We start from the raw sequence: 14,523 nt of genomic DNA on the forward strand, positions 1-14,523 counted from the left end.
AATAAGCTAAACATCTTATTTTACAATGGCATGGCTACTTTTGACTACTTTCAGCTCAAGTTTTGGCTCCTTTTAAAATGTTCCCAACGGCAACCCTGCCCGCGAGCCAAGCCGCGAGTGCTCGCCGTTTTTCTTTTGTGGTGTGGAGGTGTTGGTCGTACTGCCTGTCTGCTGTCCCTTTGTGCAGCTGTTGCGGTCCTCGTCTTTCACCGCAAAGCTTCTGCATTTCGCCATGCATGCAAAGCAACGCAAGTACCGTATCGTTGAAAAAGAATACCGTGAGATCTTGCAAGATCTCGGTATTTCACAACGGCCGGTCGCATCTGCGTCTTCAAGCTTGGATCAAGGCGGCAGGAAACGATCGCACACCGAAACATCAGTCGACGTACGCACCCCCCAACTCTTGCTACCGTCTGAAGCAACCACGCGACGCAGAAGCGAAGTGTGCGCTGAAGACGCGTGCTCCAGTGGAAGCGGGCGAGTTGTTCCGTCGCCACCTGCTGACCCGCCGTTACCGTTTGTGCACGAGTCTGATCGTGCGTCACCAGGGAGCAGCTCATCGTGCACAGGCAGCAGGTTAAGTGATGCTGCAGCCTCAGATCATTCGAGTCATGATGCAGTTTCAGACCGTTCAAGTAATGCCACAAGCTCAGAAGAATCAGATGATGAGAATGTGTCACCCACAGTGGCTCAGAACGTGGGTGAGCCTCGTGAGCATTTTACTCACAGTCTCTCGGCGACTGAGGAGTTGGCGCTCATAGCTAGCAAGCACAACATGACGCATGCTTGCCTCAATGATATGCTTGACTTCTGTCGTCGTCGTGGGATTGAGGAGCTCCCAAAAGACGCGAGGACAGTAATGCGGACACAGCGAAAAGCGCTACTTGAGCACAGCGGCACTTTTGCTCATTTCGGCCTTGCTGAAGGCATTCAGCAAGCAGTCGGGCAAGGGCCTGTGCCCGAGAACATTAGGCTGCAAGCCAACATTGATGGCCTGCCTTTGCACAAGAGTAGCCAAACTGGTTTGTGGCCAATACTTTGCCGAGTTACGAACCTCAGAAATTCGGCACCATTTATGGTGAGCGTGTACTGCGGCACAGGGAAGCCACCGTGCCTCCAGGAATTTCTTTCCCCCTTTTTAAAAGAAGTACACAGCCTCAGCAGTAACGGTTTGGTATTAAAGGGAACTTGCGTTGCTGTCACACTGACTGCTGTGATCTGCGATGCCCCGGCAAGAAGTTTCGTGAAAGCAATAACTGGGCATGCAGGCTATCATGCTTGTGAAAGGTGCAGCCAAAAGGGCCGCTATGTGGAGAACAGACTCACATTTCCAGACCTCCACGCGCCTCAACGAAGTGATCAATCATTCCGCTCTCAGGAAGATCAGCGGCACCACACTGGTGTTTCACCATTCACTAACTTGGATATTGACATGGTGGCATGCTTTCCCACCGAATACATGCACCTGGTCTGCCTGGGAGTAATGCGGCGGCTACTGAGAAACTGGGTCTCCCCGGGCCATGCTGCTCGACTTAGCAGACAGGAACGGGGCCAGCTCAACAACAGGCTGCGAGAAGCGGCCACAGCTTTTCCCAGTTGTTTCCAGCGAAAACCCAGAGGAACTGAGGAACTGGACCGTTGGAAAGCAACCGAGTTTCGGACGTTTTTATTGTATCTGGGGCCTGTAGTTCTGAAGTCTCTCCTGACTGAAGAAAAGTATAAGCATTTTCTTCAGCTCCACGTGGCTTTAAGAATACTTGCCTCCCCTGAGCACCATGTAGCTTGGAACAGTTTTGCCCGGGACCTGCTCAGGTATTTTGTTCAGGAGTTTGGCAGGTTGTATGGCGCAAAACAGCTGGTGTACAACGTTCACAGCTTGGTGCACCTGGCGGAGCAGTGCCTAGACCATGGCCCTGTTGACCAATTCAGCGCATTTCCCTTTGAAAGCTATTTGGGAAAGGTAAAAAAAATGCTCCGCACTACCAACAAGCCACTAGCACAGCTGAGCCGCAGGATGTCGGAAGCAAGGCAGTGTACAATGATCAGTGCAAGAGTTGAGCAACACGTGAAAGTGGGAGACTGCTTTTTAGTAGACAACTCTGCTGTTGTCATTGTTGCTGTCTACAAAGAAAGTGTCAAGGCTGGCATCTTGCCAAATGGCAGAGATTTCTTTAAGACACCAATCGAGAGCTCAAGGCTCAATATAAGGCGTTACAGTGGTCTTGGGGAAGAAGCTAAGATGTGGCCTCTCTCAAGTATGAAAGACCAAGTTCGATGCCTGAAGCTTAATTACAAGCGAGGGCACGTTATTTTTCCTCTACTCCACTGTGAGTGAAATCTGAGTGCTGTTGGTCTGGTTTAACATTGGAAAGCAACTCGGGCTAAGAGGGACGTCGCTGCAAGGCTTCAGAAATTTCGACCTCCTGGGGATCTTTAATGTGCACTGACATCGCACAGTAGATGGCCGCCTTGCTTTTCACCTCCATCAAAAAGCAACCAGGATTGGACTCATGTCCTTGGCCACCTGAGCCACTGTGACAGATCAGATTGCTATTTCAGCATGAAGAAATATGTGCCTGTATGAAGAGGGAGCAACCTGATATAATGATACAGCTTAGAAGTGGACGAAGAAGAAGTGCTCCGCCAGCTCGCTGGTGACGAGGAAGAAGAAGTGCTTCGCCTGCTTGCTGGTGACCGCTCCGCAGACTGGACCAGTTCTTGTGTATCTAACGGTGTGCCGTCTAATATTCGTGACAAATCTGGTGGAGGTGCGGGTTACGCTTCCAGACCCGCGTAGGCTACCGACCAATACGGATCTCACCCCAGTTCACCAGCGCCGCGGCCGCCGCCTCCGTGGAGCGTCCCCTGAATTCGGACTCCTTCCGGCTACAACCAGGGCGACGCAACCCCGGCCTTCGGAGGCACCAGCTGCCATGGCAACTGAGACCACGCTCCCGGCGCACATCCTCTGTCATCAGCCACGAACACCCCCGTTGTTTCATGGCGACGTGTTCGAGGACGCCGAGGATTGGCTCGAGATCTTCGAACGGGTTGCCCGTTACAACGGCTGGAGTGACAATCGTAAGCTCCACAATGTCTATTTTGCACTTGAAGAGTCGGCTCGGACATGGTTCGAAAACCATGAAGCTTCGTTTACGTCCAGGGAAGCTTTCTGCCGCAATCTTAAAGCCACCTTTCCGAATGCAGACCGTCGAGAGTGAGCAGAAGCTGCATTACACTCACGCAACCAGCGCCACAACGAGAGTGTACGCATGTACTGCGAGGACATGACTCGCCTTTTTAAGCGCGCGGATCCCAACATGACAGAAGACAAGAAGCTTCGCCACCTCATGCGGGGTGTCAAGCAAGAGCTCTTCGCAGGACTCGTGCGCAGCCCACCAAGCACTGTGGCAGAGTTCCTCACCGAGGCGGCAACTATGGAGAAGACGCTGGAACAGCGAGCGCATGATGGACACTGTCTTATCTGGGCTCAAGTGGCAGACGTGCCTCGTATACCCGGATTATGTCGTCATTTTCTCGCCCACCTTCGGGCAACACTTGGAGCGGCTGCGCACAGTGCTCCGGGCGCTCCAATGTGCGCAACTTACGATCAAGCCTGAGAAATGCTATTTCGGTTTTGAGAAGCTTCATTTCCTTGGCTATGTTGTCAGCGCGCGCGGTGTACTCCCAGATCCCGACAAGACCGCTGCTGTCTCCAGTTTCCTGCGTCCCACTGACAAAAAGACTCTTCGACGTTTTTTGGGACTGTGCTCTTACTATCGACGATTCGTCCAAGATTTTTCCAAAATAGCTGAACCCTTAACAGCGCTGACCAGAGACGACACACCCTTCTTGTGGGGAAGCGACCAAGAGGATGCTTTCGTGGAGCTCCGACAACGCCTGCAACGTCCACCGATACTCGCCCATTTCGATGACGCCGCAGCAACCGACATACACACTGATGCTAGCAACGTAGGCCTTGGGGCGGTCCTGGTACAGTGGCAGGATGGCGCCGAACGAGTCATCGCTTACGCAAGCCGTACACTTTCGCGCTCGGAATGCAACTATTCAACGACTGAGAAAGAATGTCTTGCGGTAGTTTGGGCCATCAGTAAGTTCCGCCCATACCTTTACGGAAGACCCTTTCGCGTTGTCAGCGATCACCACTCGTTATGCTGGCTGGCCAGCCTAAAAGATCCATCTGGGCGGTTGGCGAGGTGGAGCCTCCGTTTGCAGGAGTACGACGTAACGGTCGTGTACAAGTCGGGGCGGAAGCACCAAGATGCGGATTGTTTAACACGCGCGCCAGTGGACCTGGCTTCCCCGGAAATCACTGAAGACTTCTCTTTCCTTGGTGCTGTTAGCGCAACCGATATGGCGCAGCTTCAAAGGGAGGACCCAGAGTTAGCACCGCTCATCGCGTACCTGGAAGGCGCCGATGGTCCCCGCGTTCCTCGTGTTTTTCTTCGTGGGCTCAAATCTTTCACTCTGCAGAACGGCGTCCTCTACAAGCGCAACTTTGAGAGCAACACCGCAACATTTCTGCTCGTAGTCCCGTCCCAGTTGTGACCTGATATCTTGAGCGCTTGCTACGACGAACCATCTGCCGGCCACCTGGGGGTCAGTCGTACCTTAGCGAGGATTCGGCAGAGGTACTACTGGCCCAGATTACTTCCATCAGTGCGGACATACGTCAAAACCTGTCGCGACTGCCAGCGCCGTAAGTCTCCTCCCTTAAAACCCGCAGGATTTCTTCATCCCATAGCGCCTCCGAAGACACCTTTCCAACAAGTGGGAATGGACCTACTCGGCCCTTTCCCGAAGTCATCCACTGGAAAACGTTGGATTGCTGTCGCGACGGATTATTTGACGCGGTACGCTGAGACAACGGCGCTTGCAAACGGAACAGCTGTCGAAGTAGCTACGTTTTTTGTACACAACATCGTGCTGCGTCATGGGGCTCTGGCGGTTATCATTACTGACCGTGGAGCTGCTTTCACGGCCCGCTTGACTAAGGCAGTCCTAGATCTGACCCACACCAGCCATAGGCGTACAACAGCGTACCACCCACAGACAAATGGTTTGGTGGAGCGCCTTAACAGAACCCTGGCCGACATGCTCTCCATGTATGTGGATGTGGAGCATAAAACGTGGGACCAAATTCTCCCATACGTAACGTTCGCTTACAATACGGCCCTGCAGGAGACAACGCGGCTCACGCCCTTCCAGCTTGTCTTCGGTCGTCCAGTTGTTACTTCTTTGGATGCCATGTTGCCCGTCGACCCTCAGTGTGACCTAGAGCCAGATCTTGACGTCGCCACTTTCGTTCAGCGGGCTGAAGAAGCACGTCAACTGGCCAGGCAGCGAATACACCGTCAACAGCACGTCGACGCTGACCGCTACAATCTCGGACGGCGATTTGTTACGTACAAACCAGGCGACCATGTGTGGGTTTGGACACCAGTTCGTCGCCGTGGGTTGTCCGAAAAATTACTGCGCCGATACTTCGGACCTTACCGAGTTCTTCGCCGCATTAGCGACGTGACGTACGAAGTTTCACCGACAACCCCAGGCCGCCCATCGCGCAGACCACCGCATCCGGATGTAGTGCACGTCGTTCGTATGAAGCCGTACTACGACTGTCCTGCTGATTGTACTTTGAGTGCCACCGGTTCTGTGTCGTGATAGCTGTGTTTAACTTTCCGTGTCCAACCCATTTTCCCCTCTATGAAAGCAGCCCGCATCGAGGCGATGCTGCAGAGGAGGGAGCAATGATACAGCTTAGAAGTAGACGAAGAAGAAGGGCTCCGCCAGCTCGCTTGTGACGAGGAAGAAGAAGTGCTTCGCCTGCTTGCTGGTGACCGCTCGGCAGACTGGAACAGTTCTTGTGTATCTAACGGTGTGCCGTGTAATATTCGTGACAATATCTCCATCTATTGTGCTTCCATTGAAATAAGCAGAGAATGGACCTCCAGCCTTGTGTTCAGCTGCACAACACTGCAGCCATTGGTGTTGAGTGCATCATCTCCTACAACCTCACCTGTGGAAAGCGTCAGCTTTGAAGATAACGGCCCTTTTCAGGGCCACACAAATGATGCTGGCAGGGCCGCAGCTGCGCCTCCAAAGACCCTCCCGTTCCCATCAAAGTTGTTTACTATTTGACAGTCTAAAACAGACAGTCTAAAACAGACAGTCTAAAACAGAATGCAGACATTATAGTATTGAGCACACGAAGCTGCATTAAAATGAATTGATGTTAATATTAGGTTTGCAGCATAACTACTTGAAGTGATGCGCAATTGACATGATTCCAAAGAATTATGTAATAGGAGAATGTAAATTGATAGACCTCGCACCTATATACTCCGTTTCATACATCTTGTGCAACGCTGCCAAAGCTAGAGCTTATATTTGCACTCTCTACATCCGCAATCGAAAAGTGTTGTGTTCCTTGTGGGGAGCGAAAAGTAATAAATGCTTTGCCTTCAGGCATGATACATGACAAATTCGTCATGAACCTGATTAAGTGCACTCTTACTGCTGACGAAATGCTGCCTCTTTCTCGTGTCTTAGACCCCTCAGGCTCAGAAGAAGCGTGGAGTAACATGGCTCTATTTTTTCATGTGGACTAATTCCGTACCTTTCACAGCGTTGCACCTCATATATGAAATGGAGTATCACTTCGGGACGTTGAACCCCAGAAATCACAAAAATTTAAGTTTTCCTGTTTGCTTTCACTGAAAATAGCGCTTTTTATATGCTAGAAAACAGAAATCAAATGGTATTGGTATTTCTGGCGGTGGCCGCTTTCATAACCAAAGTGAGGCTATATGATGCACTGCAACTTATTCTTAAACAGTGAGAAAAACGGTGTAAAATAATACTGTGGCTTCTTGAAATACAGGAAAGTTACACGGTCATAAGAACTACATAATGATCTCAAAAAATGGAGGTGCTTATCATTTATGATGATATTAAAGCACTCACCAAATAAGGCTAGTGCTCAAACATCAGTGCCAGTTTGGGCAATGCAAAATGGGCTGCACAAAGCATACTGCACACAAAAGATAGGTGAAGTTCAGTGGTCACTGACGGTGGTCAAAAAGAAATGTCAGCTCTCTTCATGGTTGGGAAGAGCTGTAGCGCTCCCGAATCGTCATTTGTTTTTGACCATGATCATGGACCGGTGAACTTCATTAACCATAATTCCTGACCGGACAGTGGGCTATCAAACCATCGACTACTCACAAAAGGACACTTTAGGCTTCTGTTTTGACTGCTTTTTTGCTGCAATGGGAGTGCAGTTACGTGTCCGAGTGTGTTTTTTTCAGTATTTTTGTCATGCTTAAAGTGTTCAGGGGTCACACATCTTGTCTCCTGTACCATACATACTGATGTTGCAAAAAATGACAAGTGTTGTTTGAGTTATGGTAGTCGTGTAAATTATACTTTGGCCAGAAGTTTTCAGTCGGGAAAAGTTCAGCAATGCCATTGGCAGTAGTGTTTAAGGTGTCCAGAAAAACACACCTAAACTACTGTAATGACAGACATGTAGGTCATGCAACACTTCAATTTATAATAGTACTTTTCATTTGATTACATATTTATTGCAGTTTTTTGTTCGAGAAAGTAGGTTGTTCAAGGATATTTTCCAATTTTCATATACGCAATACTAAAAATTACATTTGGGTAACAAAAACCTCCAAAACTAGGTTAATACAGGAGTCTTCAATTATTTTAGCAGTGAGGAACACGTGTGCACAGGAAAACAACCATGGGCGGCAAAATAGTGGTAAAATAGGCAAAGGAGCGAAAATATAGTTTGAAATGGATTGAAATGTGTTTGATGAGTGATAGTCAATCGAACAAAAAGTTTGATTCACATAGATTAAGTAATAGTTAGTTAATTATAAGCAGAAGTCGTTGGATGGTCGAATACGCTGGACGAAGACATATGTGGGCGGGAAAGCAGCATTGGCCCCAAATTAAAAAAAAAAAATGCGTGAGAGGCGGAAATGGGTGTAATCAGAGTGAAAGCGATTAATTAAGGAAATTATACAAGAAAAATGTAAAACAGTGATTGAAATCTATAACCGTAATCAATATGAAGACGATTAACCGATATTAATACGTGAAGCCAATGCAATGCTAATTGAGAGCAAAACAGCGGCAGAGCATCAAAGAGAGCTAGGCAAAGGGAGAGAACTAGTACCGTGGAGGCGCAGTGCCTTCTTCCAATGCGAGTTGCCGCAGACAATGTAACGTTGTTTTCTTAAGCTATATGTATCTCTTATATAAGCGCATGGTCAGCGCTGTCCTATCATGGAGCAAACGCACGTTACTGTTTACCCATTCCTGCTTTAATGGAGTGCTCGACACGTTGCGCCATGCATATATGTTTTGGTGCTGTTCTGCAGGTATACCGCATTAACTAACGTTAGAATCGAGAAGTTATCTTTATAAAATGCTATTTATAGTTTTTGAAATTCAGGCCTGAAAATCGGTGCTGCATATATGTTTCTCCGACTCGCATTCTTTCATTGCACGACTGGACTTTTTACATTTACACAGAACGAAGACCACAACCTTAAAGGGGGAAATAATCGCATGCATGCATGCAACTTTGCATATTTTAGTTTAAAAAACTGAGATTTAAAAATCTCACAGGAGCTAGTTATGCGGGTTTTTACGAAGATATTATTATCTACGCCCCGAACTAGCTTATAAATAATTAACAATGTGCGAGCTATATATATATATCGCACCTATCGCCGCAATTGAGAAAACTAAGAAGTCACGATAGCAACTGAAAAAAAAAAAATCAGATCCGTATCAAAAAATCTCATATATATGTGTCATATGTGTCTGGTTCATACGAGATTATGGAATATGTGTCATATGTGGGATATGTGTCTGGTTTACAATTATTGGGAAAGGGAAGGGCTGGGGTGGAATTATAAGCCAATTAACAATAAAATAGCTTCCATTGAAGTTAGTGAACTAAAGAAAGTAAAAAAAAAATTTCGGACCCGAAAAAAAAAAAAAAAAAACTACAGATCGGTCTGGATTCGAACCACTGACCTAGAGATCTACAACTCGCTACACTAACCACTACACCACGGCTGACACGGGAAGCTGTTGCGTTATATTAGGATGACAAGACTTACGCTGACACTGGAACTGTTGCGTTATATTAGGATGACAAGACTTACGCTATGCTTATGTGCGAGGTCAAATGTTTATTTGTAAGGTTTAAGGAGCTGACCTACAGCCGATTGCACTTCCACTGATATTGCGAATCTTGATGAGCTCTGTGATAAGCACTGAAAGATCTGATATTTGTATGTATTTTAATTTTCACAGCGCCTGCACCATTCATCGTAGTACTCTCATTGCGCACCTATTGTTAACTACAGTCGGAGCTCTTGCATGAAAATACCTGGCGTTATTCGCTCAACAGCTCAACTAGGCCCAGAAGGCAATATTTGCCTTCTAGCTGAACGTTTATCCAAACACATTGGAAACGCCTAACGTCATACTGTTTGGATAAGCGCTGTTTACAAGAGGGCACAAGCAGAGAATCAGGGAGAAAAATATTTGAAACAGGCCAAGAGTTTTTTTTATGCGTTGGTTGGGCACTTGTTAATCGCTTGTTCATCCCTTCTTTTCCCCGTGTTTCAAACAACAAGGCCCACTCTATAAGAGGCACTCATCAGCGGCTATCGGTTTCGCACGAGATTGATGTAAGCTGATACGACGCATATCGGAGCTCTTGTGTACGCACGAGTGTCGCGTGTCAGTTGAGGTATGCCACATATGTAATAAATGCATACAAGTTACATTTCCGTAGCGCGTGAACTACTATATATGCAGCACATGTGTTCATCTGTGACATTTGTGACGCGTATGAGCTCGTACGTGACACATATGAACTCGTATGAAGCATATGTGCTGATACGAGGCGCATTTGTCGACACATATGGCACATATGATGCCCATATGAGTCCATACGAGGCACATATGTGGCACATATGAACTCGTATGAAGCCTATATGTGTTCATATGAGGCACATATACTGACACATATAACTCATATGGGCTGCATACGAGACACATATCTGACACATATAGCTCGTATGTAACACATATGGAATCATACGAGACACATATGAATTCATATGAGATTTTTCGATAGGTATAGCGCAAGAGAAGGGCGAGCGCGGCTTCGGCCGCATATGTTTTTTGAGCAGCGTCCGCTCCGGCGGACGCAGTTGTTGCTGCGACGCGCGTCTTTCTTTCCTTTTTCTCTTTCCTCTGATGATTCAACTCTCCTCTATCTGCACGTGGCAGCGGTGGTGGCTTGGCTCGAGCCCTGTGTAATTTCCTTTTCATCCTTCTCACAGTCACAACAACAACAGCAACTGCATATGATGCTCCACAGCAGTCGGCACTTCAAAGTTGCGTTGCCTATTGCAGGAATTGGCCAACTTCTAAATATGGCAAAGTCAATGCAGGGCAAACATTCGAGAAAGTGGTCCAATACTGCCAACTTCTAAAAATGGCTGAGCCAAGGCGGGGAAAACGTCTGAGAAATTGGTCCATTACTGCCAACTTCTAAAAATGGCTGAGCCAAGGCTGGGAGAACGTCTGAGAAACTGGTCCATTACTGCCAACTTCTAAAGATGGCTGAGCCAAGGCTGGGAGAACGTCTGAGAAATTGGTCCATTACTGCCAACTTCTAAAGATGGCTGAGCCAAGGCTGGGAGAACGTCTGAGAAATTGGTCCAATACTGCCAACTTCTAAAAATGGCTGAGCCAAGGCTGGGAGAACAGAGGCAACGCGGGGCCTTCACAGGGCTGTCGTTTGCCAACTCAGATCCTACATTGGACCGATGTCATGTGCTGCTTGGGGTGACAGCATAGCCACATAGTGGCTACGGCGTTGTGCTGCTGAGCCGAAGGACGTGGGTTCGATCCCGGCTGCGGCAGCCGTTTTTCTGATGGAGGCGAAAAACGAAAACGCCAGTATATCGAAGTTTCGGCGCAGGTTACAGATCCCCAGGCAGTCAACATTAATCCGATGCCCTCCACTACTGCGCGCCTCATAGCCCACGTGTAGCTTCGGCGCGTAAAAATAATAATAATAAAGACGACCTGTACATCTGTGTTGCTCGCATTTATGCTCCCCAGGATTCGTATTCGGCAAAGTGATCGCCCGACCATGACTGGCGACGCTGCACTGTGGGTCATACCTTGGAAAATACGATCTTCACAAAATACGCGACGATCGAGCAGCCGACCACGAACGGTAAATGATCGATTTACGCTGCCTACTACGTGCGCAAGTCACTGACACGGGCTACGCGAATGTCCGTTGCGGATCCGTTCGCCTGTGACACTTCCCAAATTTAAGATTGCATAAGTCTTGCATAAAAGCAAACCGAAGGTTCAGGATAAAAAAAAACGGGCACATGAACCCGAGCGGCAGACAGAAAACTAATACCGCGTGAGAAACTACTAGCTGACCGACGCAGTGCGCCGTAACTGCTAGCAGGCAGGAGCGCTCCTCGGCAAATACAAGATGAGCAAACATCCGACTTATTAGCCTTTTTAGTTCTGTAAATGCTATTTGTGTTGCGACTTCGTCTACGATCTGATTGTTAACTCTCGAAAAGCACTCGACACCCGCAAGAGGCTTCCTGCTGCCTCGCATCGTGCTCCAGGCGCGAAATAAAAAAAAGTGCACGAAGCTAGCACTCTTACCTTGTTTCCTTGGTTATCCGTGAGTCCTCTTTGTGTACAGCAAGGTACAGAGTAATATTTGGGCATCTTGCACGACGATAAATGCCAGAGTGCGCGTCGCTATTCCCGCACTGCCATATAATGCGGTATCCGTAAGCCCCCAACATGGCGGAAACGCGCGCGGTCAACGCAAGGGGGCGCCAGTTTTTGCATAAGGTCTATAGCGGACACAAGCTACTGCAGCTAGCAGTCGATCATGGCCAAATGAACTGATCCAAACGTGTGCGGAAGTTGCAAAAGGAGCTTCAACAAATGAGAAAACTGATGATTCCACTCCTAGGGCGATGTTAAGAGTCCCCGTAGCTTTTTTATATCGATTGACTATTCAGCATCCTAATGAGCCTTCTGGAATTCAAGGAACGCATAATTCTGTGGTATTTGCCTGAACGGTGGAAACATTCATGAAATAAATGTTCCGCTTTAAATTTGTCCATGTGAACCTGAGCTGAACATTTAACGAAAGGACGGTTATCAAGAATGGATGAAGCTAGAGTATCCTCAACGCTCGGTGCGCAGCGCTGTGATTAACCTGATTCCTTTTATCGAATTTTAATCTGTGCGGTTTCTGACAAGCGAGGACCGATTGAAAAATTTAATTCATTGCGGCAACAAACAGTAATATTTCTTGTACCTAAGAAGGGCACAGGCAGAGACCCCGCAACTGCACAAGGTAAAAGTTGATGTTGGAAAATAAAAGGTACCAAGGTAACTAAGATTTAAAAATCGTTAGTAAATTTTGAACGAAAACCACAGGAGCACGAACAGTAACACATGCTGAGTTGCCACGAGATGGAAATCAGCCGGGTAAAGATACCACTGCAGAAATACAAATGTATAAATGAAGAAACAAATAAATAACGGCCGCAATAAAAATGAAATGTCTCAAATGATAAAAATTGAAAGCCATCCGTAAAATATTGTCTCTGAACATCCATGCCACAATTTTCTGCATACCGTTACATATAAATAACGGCAGCAATAAAAATGAAATGTGTCAAATGATAAAAATTGAAAACCATTGCCGTAAACTATTGTCTCTGAACATCCATGCCGGAATTTTCTACACAGAGTTACAATGATTATGAAGGACCTAAAAAGCGCGGGAATAAGCCACATAAAACTTGGCTGTCCCTTGGTTTCTGTGGCTGTTGGCTTCTCTCATATTTATAACGAGCCCCTCATTCCCCTCCCCTTGTTTGCTTAATTGCTTAGCGAGGGCCTCTGTTCAAGCAGCCTTGACGCCATAGGAAGCATAAGAGGGTTCTCACACAGCTTCCACCCTCGCCGTTCGATGGCTTGACAGCCGTCGCCGAAGCTCAGCGGTCGAGCACCGGGCGCGTATTTCGGAGGTCGTGGGTTCGGATCCCACCGGCGGCACGTGGTTGTTTTTTCTTCTGCTTTTCTAATCAATTAGCTTTGAGTGATAACATATTCAGTAATATTCTAAATCGAACAACAGCACGAAATAAATAAATTAAAAATCCTCTACGTCCCTTGGTTTCTGGGGCTGTTGGCTTCTCTCATAATTATTTATAACGAGCCTCTCATTCCCCTCCCCTCGTTTGCTTAATTGGCTGACTAGAGTTCAGGATCAGGATATCGAAATATAAATGTGTAATAGTGTTGCAACAGTATTAATCGATTCCGACAGCTCCAAATGTGGCTTTTGTCTTGAAACATTCAGAACATCCAGTTTTGTGCGTCTGACTCAGTACGCCAAGCAACCACGAGAGGACAGGGCGGAAGGTACCCCTTTTCTTTGGCGGCAAGTGGGCGCCACACCTGTCGAGGCACGACACGACTGTCTCCGGGGCAACGTCGTTTCGGCCCCTCTTTAGTGAGGTCCTTTTCCCTTTCAGGTGAAGGGGAGAAAGAGAGGCTAAGATGACAGGGGCACTGGCCGATCTCTTGTGCACGTGCATCAGGGTCACCAGAACCAAAGCCACCTGGCAGAACCCATGGAATGCATCGCGCTCAAGAATGTTGCCCGCTTTGACGACAAGGACCTTCCAGGAACTCAATGAACCACGAGCAGAGTAATCCCGGAGACGTGGTTTAGAAAAAAAAGGGAAGTGTGGGAGGGGGGGGGGGGGGGAGTCCAAGGGAACGTCACAACGAGCGAGTGCAGCGCACGACAAAAAAAAAACGGTCTCGGAAGACAATCGCGGGCGGCTGGGAAGGAAGAAACGTACAGCTCTTGTGCATACTTGTGCTGCATGTATTAAGCAGGTTGTTGCGTTGGAAACGTAATGCGTGTTTTAAACACGTGACAGCAAGAACGAGAGATAAAACATCACGACTGTCCCAAGTAGTTTCTGTTAATTCGGGGCTGAATTCTTACAGTACAATCATGAGGATACATACTTCTCTGGTAACATTTGACAGTCGACGAACTCTTCGCCGTTCTGTGTAATATGCATAATGTGACGCATATTCATGCGTCTCATGTCACCTCAATTTTGAAGCGACAAAGGGCAAACATTAAGTGCTATGGTATTGGGCTTATACTTTTAGAGCCATAGTGCAGGCATGCATCTAAGGGTTGAGGGGGGGGGGGGGGAGGTGGAGCGGCGTCTTAGCCTAAACTCCCCCTCCCCCGTCCCTGACCTTCGATACGAAACGTTAACTTGGGCCCCTCTCGAAAAATACTGCTGGCTACATGCCTGCCCTAGTCTGCGGAAAACCATCGCTTACTCTTGCGGGCAGTAATAAATTCGGATT

General features: G+C 47.7%; 1 protein-coding gene and 1 pseudogene across 1 annotated transcript; both read left to right on the top strand.

The window, feature by feature from the left end:
• The window catches only part of LOC149329177 (uncharacterized), a 112,711-nt pseudogene that overhangs the window by 64,419 nt on the left and 33,769 nt on the right, over positions 1–14,523 (top strand).
• Positions 140–2,635, top strand: LOC149329180 (uncharacterized). Its single transcript, XM_089560130.1, has one exon. It carries the CDS (start codon positions 233–235, stop codon positions 2,333–2,335), a length of 2,103 nt encoding a protein of 700 aa, XP_089416256.1. The 5' UTR covers positions 140–232; the 3' UTR covers positions 2,336–2,635.

The sequence above is a fragment of the Amblyomma mixtum genome, chromosome 9 (genome assembly GCF_055824585.1).
Source record: "Amblyomma mixtum isolate Tamu chromosome 9, ASM5582458v1, whole genome shotgun sequence".
NCBI classification, from domain to species: Eukaryota; Metazoa; Arthropoda; class Arachnida; order Ixodida; family Ixodidae; genus Amblyomma; species Amblyomma mixtum.

What these genes read in the sequence shown, in the direction of transcription:
- LOC149329180 (XM_089560130.1), top strand. Translation starts at nt 233, where the DNA reads ATGCATGCAAAGCAACGCAAGTACCGTATCGTTGAAAAAGAATACCGT.